This window comes from Oryx dammah, unplaced genomic scaffold, assembly GCF_014754425.2.
Source record: "Oryx dammah isolate SB20612 unplaced genomic scaffold, SCBI_Odam_1.1 HiC_scaffold_19, whole genome shotgun sequence".
NCBI classification, from domain to species: domain Eukaryota; kingdom Metazoa; phylum Chordata; class Mammalia; order Artiodactyla; family Bovidae; genus Oryx; species Oryx dammah.
Genome location: NW_024070203.1, coordinates 33,256,092 through 33,276,973, shown reverse-complemented (window position 1 = coordinate 33,276,973; position 20,882 = coordinate 33,256,092). Strand labels below are relative to the sequence as shown.

General features: G+C 43.5%; 1 protein-coding gene across 5 annotated transcripts in view; it reads left to right on the top strand.

Annotated features, from left to right (window-relative positions):
- ST18 (ST18 C2H2C-type zinc finger transcription factor) overlaps nucleotides 1-20,882 on the top strand; it is a 123,612-nt gene that overhangs the window by 82,453 nt on the left and 20,277 nt on the right. For all 5 annotated transcript variants that reach the window (XM_040261211.1, XM_040261210.1, XM_040261207.1 and 2 more), the window contains 3 exons: nucleotides 1,580-1,767; nucleotides 3,976-4,187; nucleotides 13,690-13,935. In XM_040261211.1, coding sequence (XP_040117145.1) covers nucleotides 1,580-1,767; nucleotides 3,976-4,187; nucleotides 13,690-13,935 — 646 coding nt within the window. The remainder of the gene's footprint in view (nucleotides 1-1,579; nucleotides 1,768-3,975; nucleotides 4,188-13,689; nucleotides 13,936-20,882) is intronic.

Below are 20,882 nucleotides of genomic sequence, written 5' to 3'. Positions count from 1 at the left end.
TAAGTAGTTTTTTGGCTGTGCTGGGTCTTTGTTCCCTCCAGGGCTTTCTCTAGTTGGCAAGCAGGAGCTGCTCTCCAGTTTCAGTGGCTTCTTATTGCAGGGGCTTCTCTGGTGGATCAGATGGTAATGGATCTACCTACAATACAGGAGACCTATGTTCCATCCCTTGGTTGGGAAGATCCCCTGGAGAAGGGAATGGCGAACCATTCCAGTATTCTTGCCTGGGAAATCCTATGGACAGAGGAGCCTGATGGGCTACAGTCCTTGGGGTCACACAGAGTCAGACATGACTGAATAACTAACATTTTAACTTTCTTTCCCTCTTGTTGCAGAGCGTGAACTCTAAGCCTGAGGGCTTTAGTAGTTGTGGTAAAAGGGCTTAGTTGCTCTATGGCATGTGGGATCTTCCCTAACCAGGGGTCGAACCTGTTTTCCCTGTACTGGGAGTTGGATTCTTAACCCCTCAACCACCAGGGAAGTTCCCTAAGGAGGTTATTTATCAAACACAGAAATAGCATTGTTTCATTTTGCCCATTTCTTAAAAGAGACGTATTATTTTAGGCTAGAACACTGCTGCAATATTAGGGCTATAAATCTAGTTATTTATGCCCTAACAAGATCAACTAATCATTTAAATATTTTGATGTAGCACTCAAAAGCTTTTTGCCTAATCCAAGACATATCACAGAAACTTTGATATTCTGATGAGCAAAGTATGTTTTGGTGGGAAAAATAAGAAAAATAATAAATTTTGATGCTACTAAATTGTGAAAGGTATATTTGTGTTCTTTAGCCTTAGACCACAGCACCACATTTGTGTTTTCCTTGGTTGACATTGGTGCTAACAGACATGATGCCCTAGTTTAATTGGGACAGTAATTCTAAGGGAATATTTAAGTCATATTTAGCTTGGATTAAGATAACTCTATTGAAAAATGTGATAGCTATTATAGCAATTTCAATTCATATTGAAAAAATGGCAATTTAATAGATAAAATATTGAAATACTACCTAACACAGCAAAAGCATTTAATCTGAACTTGGGGGAAGAAAGCAAAAAGGCTCAGAAGTTCATGGTTCAGAAATCTAGTCTCTGGTGCTGACACTGACCCTGTTGGACGTCAGGGTCCTGCTGGCTCTGCCAAACAGAATATGATGGCATTTCCTCACTAGTGATGGTCGTGACTTTCACTGCTACTCTGATGAACAGTGGGATGCGTGCACCTTATCAGTCCCCTGGTGGTAGTAACATGACCCTTTTCTCTAAGTAGCTCAGAGTGCAAATACACATCACATACTTGCTCCTTAAGCATCTTTGTTAATGAGTGGAGGATGACGCTCTCTCTGTTACTGATGAGAGACTCAAGACCAACCATGTACAACTGCCCCCCCACACCCCCCCGACTTAGCCACCCAGGGCCCAAAGCACCTCCTTGTCCCTTCTCCCTGTCTGGCTTTTCCCCAGTGCATGTCTCTGTAGCACCAACAGGTGTGACATATCCACCCTGCTTATATTCTGACTCTGGGACGCTCACTGAGAGTGACCTATTTCTCTCGAGCTCTGTGCCTCTCTCTTCAGGACGAGCTTGGTGAAGCAGATCGAATTCAACTTCCGATCACAAGCCATCACCTCTCCCAGAGCCACGGTGTCAAAAGAGCAAGAGAAGTTTGGAAAAGTACCCTTCGATTACGCCAGTTTTGATGCCCAGGTTTTTGGTAAATGCCCCCTTGTACAAACAGGTCGGAAAACACCACCATTTCCTGAATGTAAGCTTGAATTCCAATACTTATCCCCCAAAATGTATCTTGTGTATGTGTGTTTTATGGGAGGGGATGCATTTAAATAGGTAATATATTATTTATTGGTAATATTTAGCAATATTTAATAGGTAATATACTATTTCTGGGAGGAGAGAAAATATATAGTGAAATAAGAATAACAATAATAAGTTAATCAGTACTATTGATATTACATGAAGTTACACTGAATATGGGTGAATAGTTTGTGTTTTAATTATTCTATAAATATGGTGCCATTGTTGAATCTAAATACAGTAATTCTGACAAAATATTTAATTCTCATTTATCCAGGATTGGGATTAGTACACTGAAAACTGCAATAGCTATTATAATACAGTAATTTAAATTCATATTAAAATTATGAAAATCTAATAGGTAAAATAGTGAAATACTACTTAAAGTGTTACTTGCATTTAGCAAAAGCTTTCAGGCTTAAGGTGAGAGAAAAAGTGAAAGGTCTAAGAGGAAACTCATAATTCAAAAATCAAGATTTTACTAGGAAGAAAAAAGTGTGGCTATGGAGATGTTCACCCACAGATTTAAGAATTAATGCAGAAATGCGTTCATTCTCTAACAATGACACATTTGTATGGACGGTCATAATGCAAAGGTACTTGTCACACATAAAACTTGATGTTTTTACTAACAGTTTTCTCCAGTTGTTTAGAGTCCTTGAATATTCTAATGAATAGGTGAGGTTTTTCACCTGGGAATAAATCCAGGAATGATTTCTACAAAGGGAAATAATCCCCCAGTTGGAGTCCTCCATAGACCATGAGTTTTTCACAGTGTTGTGCAGATCCCTGGACTCCCTTTGATCTGACACATAGTTACCTAGATGTGGCGCTCTTAGGAACACAGAATGTTTCTCCCTCCTGTGATATGAATCACCAAATTTTTCAAGGAATTTGAATGCGGTATAAAACCCAACAGTTGGCCAAACAGACTAGGGAGGAGTGTGTCTGTCAACTAGAATACAGTGTACTCTAAAAGACTGTTTTACCTGTTCTTACTAAAAATAAAGTATAACCAACATAGGTAACCACTGACAACCTATTAGGTTCAAGGGGAAAATTATACACACAAATACACACACAGTGTTTTGTATCTATATGGAGATAGTTTTATTATATATATATATATAAAATATACACATACATATATGTTTAATTCAGGTGAAACTAGTTAATAAGAGCCTTCTAAATATTCATATAATTTGGATGCTGGTTTAAAAAATAGAATTTTCAGTGACATTTATATAACTACAAGAATAACATTTGGTAATGTTTTAAACTATATTTTATGAAAAATTATGATCAAATATTTAAAATAAACACTACATACAGTAAAACAGCCAAATGCCTTTATAGCCCACATTAAATTTTGGATGTTCCTCCCGGTCCCTGAATGATGTTTGCAAACACCCAGAGTAAAGAGAAACATGTTTAATTCTCTCAGGGACACCCTGGTACCCATAGCAGAAGCATAAGGGAGGACTCAGCCTTGATAACTCAGTGCTTTTCTGTTCACCTTGAGAACTTGGGCTCAGTCCCTCCCCTACTCGCTGCCCTGCACCTGAACACAAAAATGAAGTAAAAAAAAAAAAAAAAGCTTCCTCATCTACTCAGGTCCACCAAGTTGGAGGAAGAGAAACTTCTACTGATTTAAGCACAAAACAAACCTGCATAACAAATAGCAAAGCATGCAATTCTGAATCTAAGTATAAATTGTTAGTGTGAGAACAAATATGAAACAGTCCATTTCCTCCACAGGGATCTCTGATTCTCGTACCTACACTGTTTGTGGATGTTGTGGCCTTACGCCTCTCTAGTCCCTGATAAGTTTCACTAGCATAGACTTGAATCTATCATTTTTACCACCTGTGCTGCCAGAGCACGTGCCCAGTAACCTGAGTTAGAGTTTTTCTCATAGAACGTGTAAATACAAAAAATATTAAGCGAATAGGCCTTCTTTCTCAGCAGTCACTTTGTTTGATCTATGAACTCCAGTGAAAACCAATCTGAATAACATTCATTTAAGGTACCCAGAGAGAATGGATTGTGTTTCTGTGTATTCTTCACGTATTTTCATGCAAGAAGTTCTGTCTTTGAAACAAGTCTATTTAATGAGTAAATCCATGTTTGTGCAATTGCTAATCAAATCTCTCTTCAACAGCAAAGCATTTTTCCAGTCCAGGGAAATTTCCCCCCCGGCTGCCGAGTGCAGGCGCCCACACACAGAGCCCAGGCCGTGCCAGCTCCTACAGCTCCGGCCAGCGCAGTGAAGACACCCACATCGCAGCAGCTGCGGCCATCCTGAACCTGTCCACCCGCTGCCGGGAAGCCGCCGACATCCTCGCCAACAGACAGCAGGGTCTGCACGCCAAGGTAGGCAGGCCAAGAGCCCGGAGGGGGGCCAGCGGCTCACCGTGAGGATAGGCTGCCTCCGCAATCCTGGCCATGCTCACCACCCCCGTGACCTGGCCCCCTTTGTCTTGGGAAGGGGCAAGCCTGGTGATTCAAGGAGCAGGGAGACCAGGGCCCATTTGCAGGTTGTGCAAGGAAGCTGGGTGGGGCGTGTGGAGACCGGCTGGGGAGCCCAGTGGATTCCAAACCTCTTTTGTGTTGGGGTCCTGGCCACAGCAGCATGAACACAGACAGCACTATTCTGTCTGAACAGCGGAAACTGTTCGCTGTCTGAGAATCAAAGATGGTAGGATGTGTTTAATGAAACCGCCACTTGTAAAACATGGCAAAATTCATGACATCTCATTACTGTGTGTAAAACCATCATAGAGCGTAAAATGGCCTGAGATGCTGTAGTTTTCTCAAAGGACATCATAAAACCTGGGTCCATTAAGTCAGCAAGAGAAGGATCAAGGGCTCTTGAGAACTCAGGGTCCAAATTCAAACCCAGAACCAAATTCTAGGAAGTTTCTGAAGATCCCCATCTTTCTGGAGCTCACAAAATTAATCACCTTTCTCTAATAACCTCTCCTCTCCAACTAACAAGGAGAAGTAGACATCTGTGTTTAGGATGTCTTGATGAAAATAAAAACCAAAGATCCTTTCTTTGTGTGTTGGCTTTTGAGGAGGGAGTCGTGATGCTCCAGAGTAACAGTGATGGGGGTGCCAGAACTGGCCGCAGGCAGCTAGAGCCAGTAACGTCTGTCTACACGGAAGGCTGTTAAAAGAAATTGTTTTCCTACCTAGCTGGCAGAAGCTAGCTGACAGAGCATGCCCAAGCTGGTTTGGAAAAGAGTGAAAGTGTTAGTCACTCAGTTGTGTCCAACTCTTTGCAACCCCATGGACTGTAGCCTGCCAGGCTCCACTGTCCATGGGATTCTTCAGGCAAGACTACTTGAGTGGGTAGCCATTCCTTTCTCCAGGGAATCTTCCAGACCTTGGGATCAAACTTGGTTCACCCGCATTGTAGGCCGATTCTTTACCGTCTGAGCCACCAAAGAAGTGGTGATTAGAGAAGCGAGTTCCCCTTGCCCTGGGTGGAAGATGCCCTGGTTAAACTCTAACCCAAACTCAGTGAGCACAGGCATTCGCTCCCCTTTCCCTTTAAGCTCAACCCATCCCGGTGCAGTCAGCTGCTCACCTGTGTGCGTGCCAGGCCTTCAGGAGAGCAGGGCGCACAGTGGCATGGAGCATTTGACAGAAGAATCAGAATTAGCTTCTGGACAGGTCTGAGCCAAGTAAACCCCAGGAAGAGTTGGTGGCCAAAAACCACTCAAAAACCGTTTTAAACAAATGAGTTCCTTAAACAAAGAAAAACACATTGCCTCAAAAATATAAAGAAAACTCCAATTTCTCCAGAAATCACAGTCAGAGATTATTTACATAAATGAATGATTTGGGGTTCTTTAGAATGTAACTTTGGTTATTCTTAAATCCATTTTTAAAAACCTGAACACATTTCTTCTTTTTAAAGGGATATTCTAATGTGCAGCTCATTGGATACTAAACTGTCTTCCTTCTTATTTGCCTTATTGTCAGTTTAGGCTGTCCCGTAAGAATAAAGGGGCTTCCCTGGTGACTCAGCAGTAAAAAAATCCACCTGTAATGCATGAGACATGGGTTTGATCCCTAGGTCAGGAAGATCTCCTGGAGGAGGGCATAGCAACCCACTCCAGTAATCTTGCCTGTAGAATCCCATGGACAGAGGAGCCTGGTGGGCTACAGTCCATGGGGTCTTAAAGAGTCAGACATGACTATAGCAACTGAGCACACATGCACACATAAGAAAAGTGCCAGTATTATAATGGTTAAAGCTACTTAAATTTGCTTGTGTGAATGGTTGTAGGGTGAAGGCTCTACGTGGATAGATAGAGTTTGGTTCCTTCGAATTTCTGCCTTTTACCTTTGTATTCTCCACATTCTGTCAATTGCTGAAGCCAAGCAGTGAATCCAACAAAGATGACAGGAACCCCCCAAATGTCTGAGCCCCAAAACTGTCAACCACACCTTAACTGCAGGAGCCCAACCATGGATGAGACCATAGGAGTGGAAGGGGCAGAAAGTGCGGCAGTCAGTTTTTAGAGAATCTGCGATGCTGGCAGTTTTCAAACCCTTTTTCCCATGAACATTGTCTCGTCGGACATCGTGGGTGGTAAACGGGATCAGTGTGGCCCCCTGCACTGTCGCTTGGTGCCACCCTCCTCCAGGCCTGCATTTGCACATGACTGTAACGATCTGCAGAATTCTATCCTGTTGGATTCTATTTTCTGACCTTAAAAGAGAACCTCATACATTCCTGAAACCACAAAAAGTAATTATTAGAGCAAAAAAAAAAAAGAGAGAGAGAGAGAGAAAGCTAAAGTAATTAACCCTGAAATATGGGCTCCAATCCAGCAGTGCCCTGTGCTGGCCGTTTCTGTTGTCCGCAATGCCCTCTGCTCCGTGCCCTTTGTTTCACGTAGGATTAAATGTAAACAATCTTGCTCTGCACTGAAAACTAGCCTGATTCTCTCTCCACCAGGATGCAGGGCTTCCTCCATGGTGGGTGTTTGGTGTGTTTGTTTTTGCTGATCAGAATCCAGAGACCTCTTGAGTTCCTAGTTCGGAAAACAGGATATAGAAATACACGGCTTTCCCCCATTCTCGACTTCTGGAGCTGAGCATAAGAGCACTGTTGATGGACTAGAGAGATTCTGGCAGGAGGATTCAGCTGTCCCAACTGGAGAGTCTGTAGGTTCTCTGCCCAACAGAGTAGAGTCCCTCAGAGACCCTGCCTTCAAGGAGCTTAAGGTCAAAGAAGGACGAAAAAAGTGGTCACTGCAGGAGGAGAGCAAGGTCTTCAGAGGGGCCTTTCCTAAGGTCCAGGGGAGGTGTGGGTGACACTGCAGGGAATTTGACCAGAACTTTGACGAAGGATTTATTTTCTTCTGCCTCCATCTGGTCCTTTCCTTCCCCCAGTGAGCTTCTCAGAAGTTGTTTAAAGAGCCCGAGAGGAGAACAAGTTATGAACCTTGCATGTGGGCATGACTTTGTGAAAATCAAGGCAAAGGACACTGACCTTGAGACTGCCTTCATATCCACTCATCAGGTCTAATACAAATTCTTTCAAGCTATGTGCAAAGTCATAACTCACCCCAGGTTTGGCAGGATAACTGAATTCGTGATATGCAAAATCCCTACTCTTGTGTAAGATGAGACGGCAGAGGCAAACCTCAGGGAGGCAAGAGAACCTCTTCTGAAAACAATGAAGAATGTTATGAACATTCTAAAGTGTTCTCCTTCCCAAGTTTCTCAGCCTGAGTGTCTGCCTACCCCACACGCCTCCTTCACCTCCCAGCCCTGGGTGGAGGTTCCAGGGCAAACCCTGTCAGTTGCTGCCTGGGCTCACATCCACTACATCCTGAAAGTAGATCTTAGAAAGAATTGCTCCTGTTAAAATTCAATCCAGCACTTACACAGCATGTCCACACTGCCTAAATCACCTGTGGATGTTTTAAGTATCTCTTTGAGAAATCAAGTCAGAGAAAAATTAGTAATAGCAATACCGAGTGAAGATCATTGTGGTTACGGACACTTCTGTTTGAAGAATGAGCCACAGGGTGATCCTGGAACTGTCCTTGGTCCTGAGATTTGTAGCCTGTGCTTCATTTCCAAAACATAGATGGACCACAGCTTCAGACATTCCCCCTTGAGTCTGGAGATGGTGCTCCTGAGATGAGGACAGGGCTGAGGACAACCAGGCAGCAGGAGGAGTGAGCAGCGGGGGTATGGGGAGTCCGCTCCATCCTCCTTCCTCCCCACTCTCCTCCTCCTCCCTCGTCAGCAGAGGTAGGAACAGGCACACAGTCTATCTTTATCCCAATCGCTGCCGCTTGCCAAGTGTTCTGTTGTTTGTTTTGGTGTTTTCCCCACCTGTTTAGACAAAGTGACATATGCACAGTGTGCCTTAAAAGAAAACAAAAAATTGACACTTGCTTGAAATGTTTAAAGTTCAAAGTCTGTTTTGTGCTTGAACAAGGCCGAGAAACAACGTGCTATCCCATCGTCACTCCTGCTGCCTTCTCTCAGAAATAGCCCGGTGGCTCTGGAGATGGTTAGAATCCAAAATCAGCCTTTTTCAGTAACTTTAATGTGAAGTCAGATGCTGCTGCACAATGTGAGTGAACTGCTCTGAGGGACTGTAGTCAGGATCTCAGAGAACCAGTGATGTGTGTGGGGAAACCACCGCTTTGCTTCTGTGTAGAACAGCATAGGGCGAGCTCTTAGGGTCCAAAAACCCAATCAAATTATGATTATTATCAGTTGTGTTGTTTACTGATTACCTACTATGTGTCATGCAGTATAAATGAGCCCTCTGCCCATAATGTACCGTGTGCTTAGTCACTCAGTCATGTCTGACTCTGTGTGACCCCATGGATTATAGCCCACCAGGCTCCTCTGTCCATGGGATTCTCCAGGCAAGAATACTGGAGTGGGTTGCCAAGCCCTTCTCCAAGGGATCTTCCCAACCCAGGGATCAAACCCAGGTCTCCTGCATTGCAGGCGGATTCTTTACCATCTGAGCCACTAGGGAAGTCCAAGAATACTTGAATGACATCTCCTTTTGCAGGTGAAGAAAGTAGTGCAGAGATATTAAATAATGCCCCCTAAATGGCACAGCTACGACTGTTGGAGATAAAACTTGAATTCATGCCTAACTTTTGATCTCCTTGATGAATTTATCATTCTCTGGTATACAAACTACTGGTCTACCAAGAGTTTTCACTATGACTTCAAGTGTCAGACAAAGATTTAGGGAAAAAGATTATAAACTTAGCTTCCCTGGTGGCTCAGGTGGTAAAGGATCTGCCTGCAATGCAGGAGACCTGGGTTCAATCCTTGGGCCGGGAAGATCCCCTGGAGGAGGGAATGGCAACCTACTCCAGTACTCTTGCCTGGACAATTCCATGGGCAGAGGCACCTGGTGAGCTACAGTCCATGAGGTTATAGAGATTCAGACATGACTGAGTGGCTAACACACCAACACTTTACTTTTATACATTCTATCAGTCACTTACCTCTCTTCTGAATTCCATCACAGGATTTCTATTAGTATATCTCACGAATCATACTCTTAATAGTATTAATATTAATATTCAATTGCTATTTAGTAAGAATAAGATGTTTTCAGTTCATTTATTTTATTAACTTATTCATTTGATTTTTTGAGGTGTGTGATCTTAGTTCCCTGACCAGGGACCAAACCCATATCCTCTGTAGAAGAAGCACAGAGTCTTAAGCTCTGGACCACCAGGAAGTCCCCATTTGTTTATTGTTAGTACCTTGCCCACCCTTTTTTGAGGATCAGTTCAGTTCAGTTCATTTCAGTTGCTCAGTCATGTCCGACTCTTTGCGACCTGATGAATTGCAGCATGCCAGGCCTCCCTGTCTATCCCCAACTCCCGGAGTTCACTCAAACTCATGTCCATCGTGTTGGTGATGCCATCCAGCCATCTCATCCTCTGTCGTCCCCTTCTCCTCCTGCCCCCAATTCCTCCCAGCATCAGAGTCTTTTCCAATGAGTCAACTCTTTGCATAAGGTGGCCAGAGTACTGGAGTTTCAGCTTTAGCATCATTCCTTCCAAAGAACACCCAGGACTGATCTCCTTTAGGATGGACTGGTTGGATCTCCTTGCAGGCCAAGGAACTCTCAAGAGTCTTCTCCAACACCACAGTTCAGGAGCAAGAGGATTTTACTTTTTTATATTAATTAGATTTTTAATTTTTATTTTATATTGTAGTTGATTTACAGTGTTGTATTAGTTTATGGTATACAGCAAACTGATTCAATTGTACATACACATGTATTCATTCTTTTTCAGGTTCTTTTCCCATATAGATTATTACAGATTATTGAGTAGAGTGCCCTGTGCTATAAATAACTTGGTGTTAACATATACACACTTGTCCTCTGAAACATGTTTTCAAAGTAGGCAGGGTATTGTTAACAAGGACTTTCTGTATAGCACAGTGAACTGTATTCAATACCCTGTCTACTTTGAAAACATGTTTCAGAGGACTTCCAATATGAAGATGTTTCCACAGGAAACCCCCCAAATCAGGAACAGAAGAGCCTTAGTGGAGAGATGCAGCAGAAACCCGTCTGCAGACCCCTCCTCTTGCATTTGTCTTAGCCCTGTCACAAAACAAGGAGATGGTTCAACCTCTCCTTATTAACAATGGAAATATGCCGAATAAGGAAAACAAGGCCATCTTATTCTACCCATGCCTTGGAAGTTAATGCTTTTCATAATCAGAACATTTAAAGTAAAATTACAGTTTTGTTTTTTATTTACTTTGTCACCATCTTTAAATATAAGATAGTTTTTTTTAATTTTTGAAACAATATAATATTATCATTTTCCTGGGAAATATTCAAGGAAAAGAGCCCTTAGCCTATCCTCACAAGAATTTCTATGTTTTCCCTTTTATTCTTCTTCAGAAAAACGATTTTCTTCCTATTTTCCCTAGTTGTAAGTGTAGCCAGAATTCCAGGTTGCCTCCTGCTTTCAGTGACGTAAGTCTTTTCCCTGTTGAAACAAAGTCCTTGAAATTATCATTTTACTGATCACATAATGTGCCAGTTAATAGGTGCAGTGTTATATTGTCCCTCTGTTGGCAGACATCTGAGTCACTACTGATTTTATAGTACAGATAAGACTTATCATAGATAATCACCTCAACTTTCAGCTGAATAATAATTTATAATTTATATATAAATTATATAAACTAAAATAATAATTTGTAGTCTATTTCACTAAAAATGTCCTATATGCATCAAATAAGCTTCTTGAAGGCAGCGACACTAGATTTTTCCATTTTCTTTTGCCCTAAAGGTGATGGCTTGAAAATGTTATGTGTTTTCTCAATCCTTTTGAAAATCAACACACCACAGGAAATATCTCTAACTTAGAAGTGGCTGAATTACACGGTCACTGATGTTGCTCCCAAGTTGGAGAGTATATGAGCAGTGTTACACCAGGCTCAAGAAGCTTAAAATTCAAATAATTAAAATAAGAACTAAGCCCTTTGAGAAATGAGTATCTTAGGAGTCAGGCTGGGGGTCCCTTCTGGTGGGGCTGTCCTCTCCCCCTCCTACGGACTCTCCCACGACCACCAACCCCTCCTCATCGCCCTGCCATGTGGAGTTTCACGCACAGAGAGAAATGATGTCTATTGATACTGCTCTGAATGAAATCCATGCAGTAAACGTGTGATCCACCCATCCATGGGCAGAAAGGGGCCCTTCTCTGGTGCTGTGTGTAATTGTCGAGTGCATCTGTGAGCTCACTTAAAGCCCATCTGTACCCGCATGGCCGCCTGCTACCCCCCTCCCCTTCCCCAGCACGGTCAGGTGCTCAGAGCAGCCGGCTGGGGCGCGGGGCACAGAAAACCACCTCTTTCAAACATTAGGAATGATTTTTTTTTTTCAGTCAACCCATGATTACTCAAGATGTAGAACCACCACAACTCTGAGAATCTGTTTTTTTTTTTTTTTTTTTATTTACTCACTGGAAGTTTTTTTTTTTCCTGTAGAAACTAAAATATATATTAGTGTTGTTGTCTTGGAATAGTTGGTATTTTTTTTTTCAGTAAGCTCGAATCTGCACTATTTATGGGTTTTGCACTATAAAATGCTGCAGCCCAGTCACGTGGCTCCTTTTTCCTAAGCCATCTGTCACAGAGGTCTGGAATTTTATGTGAATGTTGGTTGTGCAGTCTTAACCCAAGTTTTTTTATTTTTTTATGAAAAAAATGTCAGCAACTACAATATTTAGCATTTTACTTTACATTGGCCATTAAACTTGATTGCTATAGCTCTGTTTCATTGCTATAGTTACATATCAGTGTTGAAGCCAAAAGTTGTTTTGATGTGCTTGTGGCAGACTGCATTGTATCATGGAGACAGTGTGCAGCACAGATATGGTTAATATCTTGGATTTTTGTAACTAAGGTTTATTAATGCTGGTATAAAAACGTATTTGATATTATACAGATGGCATAAGATGTGGTGGTTACTAAGTTATTATCCTGGATAAGCTCTACTGTGAAATTCAGGGCTTAAAACTATCACAGGAGATTAAACTATTTACTAAAAAGGACAGAAAGACAGGACGAAAGCATCTTAGTACAAATACATTAGAAGTGTATTTACCTCCCATAGATACCGTAAAGCATCTTTACCTGAGAGACTGAGAACAAAAACTTTGCAGGTAAAACAAGCAGACAGAAGAGATGCTTTTATTTTTTAATTCAGCAACAGTACAGTGGATCTCATCTCAGTGGGAATGTTGGGGAGGAGGTAAGGGCAGAGCGTAATTGGGGGGTTAAAATAAACCCCTGGGGAGTAACTGTTAGGGATCTTAGGAACGTATTCAGGGAACTCTCCTGCTTTTCCAGACAAAAGAAACAGGGGACAGACATTGTCTAGAAGTTAATTGTGAATTGATGGACGGCAATGAGAACCCAGGGAAGGTATTCCTTTGACCCACTTAGGAGGGTAACAAGCTTGCTCTCCGAGCATCCTGGGAGTTACTATCTGGCAGCGTTCACGATTCAGGATCGTGCACACCATCCTCGGGCACGTGACTTTCGGAAGGGCCAGGATGCATGGGGACCTTGTTGGCACTTGAACCTTAAAAACAAAATGAAGCCTAGCCAAGGTCTCCGGAGGAGAAATGTCGTGAGGCAGAATTAAAGTCTCATACTGAGTATCTGGAAAATAATCACCTTTATTCTGGAGTTTTCAATGTAGAACTTAACCTCCTACCCCCACCCTCGTCATGCTGCCAGCTGCCACCTCATGGCCCCGAGGGGGAACTAGGCGTGCACTGCCCACCTCCCCCAACCCGCCCCCCATGAGTTAACCAAGCTTTTCTGGTTCAAGTCACCCAGGGTAAAATGTCACTGTCACAGTAATCTAATATGGTTTTAATATTTCCCAATAAAAATTCTCTCCCAGCTGGTTGTTTTTTGCATGGTTTTCATGTTGGGAGGAGGATAGCGTGTCTCTTTATTAACTCCAGTGTTAATGCTTTAAAGGACGAATTGGGAGTGATAATTCTGCAAACTAGAAAGGAAGATTTAAAGCTAAACTTGAAAAGATAAAATATGTTTAGCCAGTACATTTAGTATTTGGACCATCTTACTTATATTTAGGCTTACATCGCTTAAACCCAGAAACACGAAACTCCCTAATGGGGCTGCTTTGAAAAGTCTGCCTAAGAATTGAACATTAACCAAAGCAAATCAGAAAGCGAGATTTAAAATCAGATATACTTCCATAAAAGCTTGCATTTAAAATGATCCCTTAAAAGCCCCACGTGGCCAGGCTACCACTGCAAACTGCTTACATGGTTTTTTTTTTGTTTCCTGTTATACACAGGGGGCCGAGATAGAAGTGGATGAGAATGGCACATTGGACTTAAGCATGAAAAAAGCTAGAATCCTGGACAAAGCTGCACCCCTAACTTCCACTAACCCTTCTGTTCCAACTGCTTCCTCTTCCCCGTTCAAAACCAGCAGCCTTCTGGTTAACGCAGCCTTCTACCAGGCACTGTGTGACCACGAGGGCTGGGACACGCCCATCAACTATAGCAAAGCCCACGGGAAGACGGAGGAGGAGAAAGAGGTACTGTTCCAGTGTCAGTCAATAAGCTGGAGACAGAGCGTGATCGGAGAGCGTGGTTCATTTATTCCTCCTGCACCATTTCTCACCATCTTATTTAGATAACACATAATTCTGTAGCTGGTTTTTTATTTTGGTAAAGCGATGATTTTAAATTTCAGGAGGTATTTACAAATGAATTCAACATTTCCCACCCCTTGCCTAAAACGAAATGTCATTAGAGTCTGTCATATCACCTAAGGGTTGAGTTGTGTGCGCTGAGAGGTGGTGTCATCTATTCTGGGGACACAGCAGCCTGTGAGCCGTGAGCCCATGCGTCGCTGCACCAGAGGCTGGAACACGAGAGCAAATCTGTACAGGGATGCTTCTTGTCAAATTCCCTTCCATGGTTTCACAGAGGGATGGTGTAGGCATCCCTCCATGCAGAGCTGTAGTCCAGGGACTGATCCTGGCTATTGGGTGTCCCAGCTGTGGCAACCCCAGACTTGTGGGCTGGGTTATCCCTGGAGGTGGTGTCACCCTGGAAGTCAGATGTTGTGCAGGAAGCCATCAGCTTCCTCTCATGGCTGGAGCCCCCCGGGGTGGGTCTGATGAGCCCTGACTCAGTGTTATTCCAAAGAGTTCACGGCCACATCCTCCACTGGTTAGCCTCTGGGTCACTGCACATGTGACCCCAGCCTTCCTGCAAGTGATTTTGTCTGTCCTAGGGAAGTGCTTGGTGTTTGCCAGCTGACACATTTGAAGAACTGAAGTAGACATTTGGAAGTAAGCATCACCCCCCTTTTGCAGATTTGTGAAGCTTAGAGACTTTGGAGGGAGGCTAATTTGATTTTAGCATACACTTTATTTTTTATTGAAGTATAATTGGTTTACAATATCATATAAGTTTCAAGAGTACAGCACAGTGCTTCAGATACATATACACGTACACACATACACATATACACATACACATACACATACACATACATATACATATACATATATATGGGCTTCCCAGGTGGCTCAGATGGTAAAGAATCTACCTGCAATGCAGGAGACTGGGGTTCGATCCCTGGGTCGGGAAGATCCCCTGGAGGAGGAAATGGCAACCCACTCCAGTATTCTTGCTTGGGAAATCCCACGGATGGAGGAGCCTGGTGGGCTACAGTCCACGGGTCACAAGGAGTCGGACACGACTGAGCGACTAACACTACTCACTCTACATGTATGTGTGTGTGTGTGTGTTCTTTCTCAGAGTCTTTTCCCTTACAGATTATTACATAATACTGAGTATAGTTCCCTGTGTGACTTCCGCATCTTCCTTAACATCTCTGGGCATGAGTCAGTGTCAATGGCAGTGATCACAAAATTGGGGTGTTTTCTGTTCCCCTTCTGTCCTTCCCTCTACCCTCCCCCTCCACACTTTCATTGGCATCCCCATGTCCAGTAAGACTGGCCCTGAGGATGTAGGACACCCATCTGGTAGGAGAACCAACCTGTAGCCAAGCTCCTGGGTAAGTGAGCAGTTGAGCAGGCATGCAGAATAGCTGGACCGGGGGTGGCCTGAAGGAGCCTCCAGGACCCAAGGCAGGTCTGCGTCTCCGTCACCACCAGCCACACCTTCCCAGGAGGGCAGGGATCTCCCACGGCAGCAGGTTCCGGTTAGATTCTGCCATGTGGGGCTTAATCACTGTCCTTTCTTTGGCTTTTAAAAGTTCATCCAAGTATTTAGGGATGGTTTGAGTTAATCTATCATAACACTACTTTAGAAAAACTATCTTAAATCATACACATTCAACTTTAATGTAAAACAGACCCTGCAAAGTGTAAGAAGCTGGTTTGCCTCGGGTGGTGATCGAGAATTGGTGAACGTGTGTCTCTGTCCTCCTCCTCATTCCCTGGTCAGCTTGTGCAAAGTCCCCAAGGCTACACCTTGTTTATGTCATTGCCGTAGAATCCAGAAATGTGCCTACATTCATACTTGCCATCACTCCACACTGGGGTCCGAGGTGGCGATGAGGTGGTGGGGGTGGATCCTTTGGAAGCACAGCCCGATGAGAGCAAGGATGGTGATTCTTCTGGGTCAGGGACACCCCCAGTCCAGGAGAACCCCCCTATTGCCAACCAGTCTCCTGCCTAAACCACTCCCAAATGAGGGCACCTAATCCCAGCTATGAGACCTGGAGGTGGGGTCCAGTCAAAAATGTGTGGCATGGAGGACGGTCCCTTACAGAGTGACTGTTAGTACATCCTTGTTCTTGGGTGAGTCCGCTGGGACGAAACCCCCCACGTTGGAGAGGCTTGGTGCCATGTGCTGGGGGCTTGGACTTTCTCTTCCTCACCCTTGCAACCCCACTGTATACCAGCCAAAGTCACTGTTCACCCCAAGTCTCTTTTCTGCTTGCACAGAGTCAGACATCCGATCCAGTCTCCACCAGTGACAAAGCAAAGTTCTTTGTTTTGCTCCCTTTCAGAGTCTTTGTGTCATTTGACATAGGTTCTTTTGGCTCAGTGGTAAAGAACCTGCCTGTCAACGCAAGAGACGCAAGAAATGCGGGTTTGATCCCTGGGTCAGGAAGATCTCTTGGAGGAGGAAATGATGACCCTCTCCAGTATTCTTGTCTGGAAGGAAAATCCCTGGAAATGGACAGAGGAGCCTGGCAGGCTACAGCCTGTGGGGTTGCGAGAGTTGGACATGACTTAGCTGTAAACCACCACCAGAATTTCTATAGCAATGTCTGCAGGGTACCCCTTATATTCTGGGGCACTCCTGCCACTTGGGGGTTGAGTAGGTACCTTCGGGACCTCCTTGGCTGTGTGTACTTATCACTCAGCAGAAAGTGAAGTCTCATAACAAATATCCTCTCTTTAGAAACATGTGAGGAGTCATCTGGGCAGCTTTGTGGATTCGGCTGGGGCCCGTTCCTATCTAATGCTGATGGAGCTGATGTCCCAGCGCAGTCATGGGGAAGATGGATCATTTCGATTAGACGTCTGCTCTTTTCAGAGCGGCTTACTCCCTTCAGGTCTGCTAGTGCAGGCTCACTGCTACAACTTGTAACCTAAGTTATCTGACATCTGGGCTTCCCATGTGGAGCTAGTGGCAAAGAACCCACCTGCCAATGCAGGAGACATAAGAGACATGGGTTCGATCCCTGGGTTGGGACGATGCCCTGGAGAAGGAAATGGCAACCCACTCCAGTATTCTTGCCTGTAGAATGCCATGGACAGAGGAGCCTGGCCAGCTACAGTCCCTGGGGTCGCCAAGAGTCAGACATGACTGACGTGACTTAGCACACAGCACACATCTGACATCTGGGATTGACAAGCTACTGGAAGTTCAATGTTATAATAAGAACAAAGACGGCTTTGGAGATCCTGAGTTCCTAGAGTCCTAGAGCTTGCGCTAGGTTTGAGTCGACAAGGTAGTTTTTAAGCTCAGTGCCTATTGTCAGGGTCTGAGTGTGGGTGGTTCACTGCTGAGCGCTATCCCCGTGGGACACACACAAAAGTGCTTCTGAATCCCCGTAAGCCCTGGGACAGGAGCCCTGAGATAGTTCCTTACCCCTGCTCTTTGTTCCTGAGTCCATGTCAAGGTGATTTGCGTGTGTGAAAAAAAGAGAGTATTTTTCACATTCTGTTCTGAATCCCAGAATGAAACATGTGATGCTCGATAGTTATTATTTTGTAGAAATCGATGGCAGTCAATGTCCTCGTTGTGAAGGTAGCAGAGGGTGGCCACACTGAGTCAGAATAAGGATGATGGCTCTTTCTCTACAGTGTCTCATTTCTCCTGACTAATCTGAAGAGCAGGATTCTTACCAAAGTTTCTAGAGAAGGAAATTGAAGCCAGATGGAGTGAACTTGCTGTTCTTTGGTCATATAGAAATTTAGTAATGGGCCTGGGTGGCAGGACCAGGTGCCATCTCAAGATGGCAGGACCAGAGTTCTGAGCTCAGGTGCAGAACATGGCCAGTGACCACGCAAACCAGGGACGGATGGTCCTGGCTGTGCTTCCCGGGAGCTCTGCCGAGATGCTGCTCTGGGTCCCAGGGTGCTCTGTGAACCTGGGCTGCTCTCAACTCCACGCACTCCACACACCCTCACACCCCACACCCACACACCCCATACACTCCACACCCCCTCACACCCCCTCACACACCCTCACACCTCACACCCACACAGCCCCAAACCCCACATACCCCCACACAGCCCTACACCCTGCACCCCACACCCCGTACACCCAAACACCCCATGGCCCACATACCTCACACACTCCACACACCCCACACACCCATACACCCCACACCCTACACACTCCACACACCCTCACACCCCACACCCGCACAGCCCCAAACCCCACATACCCCCATACAGCCCACACACCCCTACACCCCACACCCCGTATACACTCCACACACACCTACAACCACAGCCCACACACTCCACACCCCCTCCCACACCCTTACACCCCACACCCACACAGCCCCATACCCCACATACCCCCACACACCCTCCATGCACCCCACACTCCCCTCATACTGCACATACTCCACACACCCCACACTCCACACACCCCTTACACTGCACACGCCCCACACCCTCACAGCCCCCATACCTCCCACACCCCCCACCCCACACAACACTCAAGCCTGTACTCCTGACCAGAAACTGGGTGATTATTTCTAATTCATTGTTATCTTGTTCATATGCACAACAGTTGCTTAATTTTGGTGGTAATTTTCAGAAAATATTGTCTGTCTCTCTCAGTGAAATAGCCTGTCCAGATGCCCCCTAAAAAAAAAAATCCCGAATCTGGAAAAAACTCAAACTATCTCGAAAGGAAAGTGCTGAGAAATAACTAGAGCTGTCAGTTTTGTTCAACTGTCAGTTCTCCAAAGACTTCAGATGTTAAAAGTGCCAGATGCTATTATCTGTTATTCATGCTCTCATTATGTTCTGGTTTTTACTAAAATCAATATAAACTCCTATTGTACATTAAAGGAATTTCATCGCACCCATGCACTCTCTAAACACACATATATGTATGCCACATTTTCTCTTATGTATCTCCAATATAAATTATTATTTTCAAAAGGATGCTATAAATTTTGAAAAAAAATCTGACAAATGATGTTGACATATTTTTTATGGTATGCAGTTTAAGAGTTTATATGATATACAATGCTTCTGTAACAAAATTAAACATTCTTATAATGAGGGTCACCTGCATTTTAATACATATGCTCTCTACAAGTTTCTAGAGGTAGAATGCTGAGCCAAAAGGAAAAAAAAAAAAGGAGGAAGGGAGAGACAATCATTTCATAATGCATTGCATATCCAAGAGTCCATAATTTTTTAAGGAAGTTACAAAATTTTTTTTTAATTTATTTATTTTTTATTTTACTTTACAATTCTGTATTGGTTTTGCCATACATTGACATGAATCCACCAAAGGTCATATCCAATAAAATTATTTGTTGAAACAGCACCACATTTTACTGTGCTAAGTTAAATACCATATATTCTGCAAGAATTAATTTTGAATGTATTTAAGATAAGTAAGTTAAGCTTTCATAGATGATTATTCCTTTCAGAATCTCTTATTCCCTTGTCTTCTACAGTGTGCAGATTCAACAAACAACAGCTGATAACCTTTATATGTTCATCGGTAAATGTACATGCCTTCTTAGAGATACTTTGCTAATTTCTATCACAAAGAAAATAATAAAATAGCTCTTTTCTGCTTTATGCCATTTTTGTGAAAAATCTAGCATCTGATCAGAAAAACAAAGTCTGTTCTTTGTCTTTCTTGTGAAGTCAGGATCAGTACTAAACTGAAAAGAAGGCCATGAAAATTAGTAATGATCCAACATTGATTTTGGATCAGTTAATAACAATTCCATCCAGTGAGTAAAAGCATTACAAAATATCAACTTAGCAGAAGAGGTCATTGGATATACATTTGTATCTACTTTCAAAAGGCCAAGAGGTTTTGTAAATTATAGTGGAAAACACTTCCCAGGCTGAATCCAGGCACCTCCAAATGAAATGGATAATAGTGTATCTGGGGGCTTCCCTGGTGGCTCATTGGTAAAGAATCCACCTGCCAATGCAAGAGATACGGGTTCGATCCCTGGTCCAGGAGGATCCCACATACCTCGGAGCAACTAAGCTCGTGTGATACAACTCCTGAGCCTGTGCTCTGGAGCCCAGGAGCTGAAGCACCTGTGCACCTAGAGTCTGTGCTCCACAAGCTTCTCTCCACAAGAGAAGCCCCTGCAATGAAAGGTCTGTGCACCACTCGCCACAACTAGAGGAGAGCCCAGGCAGTAATGAAGACCCAGCACAGCAAATAAATAGCAAATAATATTTTTAAAAAAATAGTGAATCCAGTTTAAGGTCTTATAATTAGGAATTGCTTTGCTCTAGTCACTTGTGAAATGTGAAAAGGATAACCATCATTCACTTGTTTTCTATAGATTTCACAGAAGCAGCATTAAAATAACCCTTCTCCTTGTACCTTAATAGACAGCGATCATCAAGCACCCATTTCTCTTTGTTTTTTAGTGGTATATGATTTTCTGCTACTAGTTTCAAACATTTATCAATACTTCAAAATGGAATACTCAGTATTAAAAATAATATGAAAAAAAGAAATTAGACCAAACCAGGTTTTACTAATTTGCTCTGAAGATCCTGTTCCTTGAGGTCATTCACGCATGTTTTCACCACTGTGTGGTCTGGTGTAAAATAATCGATTGAACTGTTGCCCAGGTAATTAATGAAGGAAATTACATTTGCCTTTATAACTGAGATCAAGGCTTAGAATTTTTCTTAGGTTGGGAAAATCCACGGATTTTGTTTTTCCATTGATTTTGAGTGTCACCTCAGAATGATTAAAATTGTATTTACCCTTGCAATGTCATGTCCATGCGATTTAAATGAGATTTGCCTTCAATAACTCA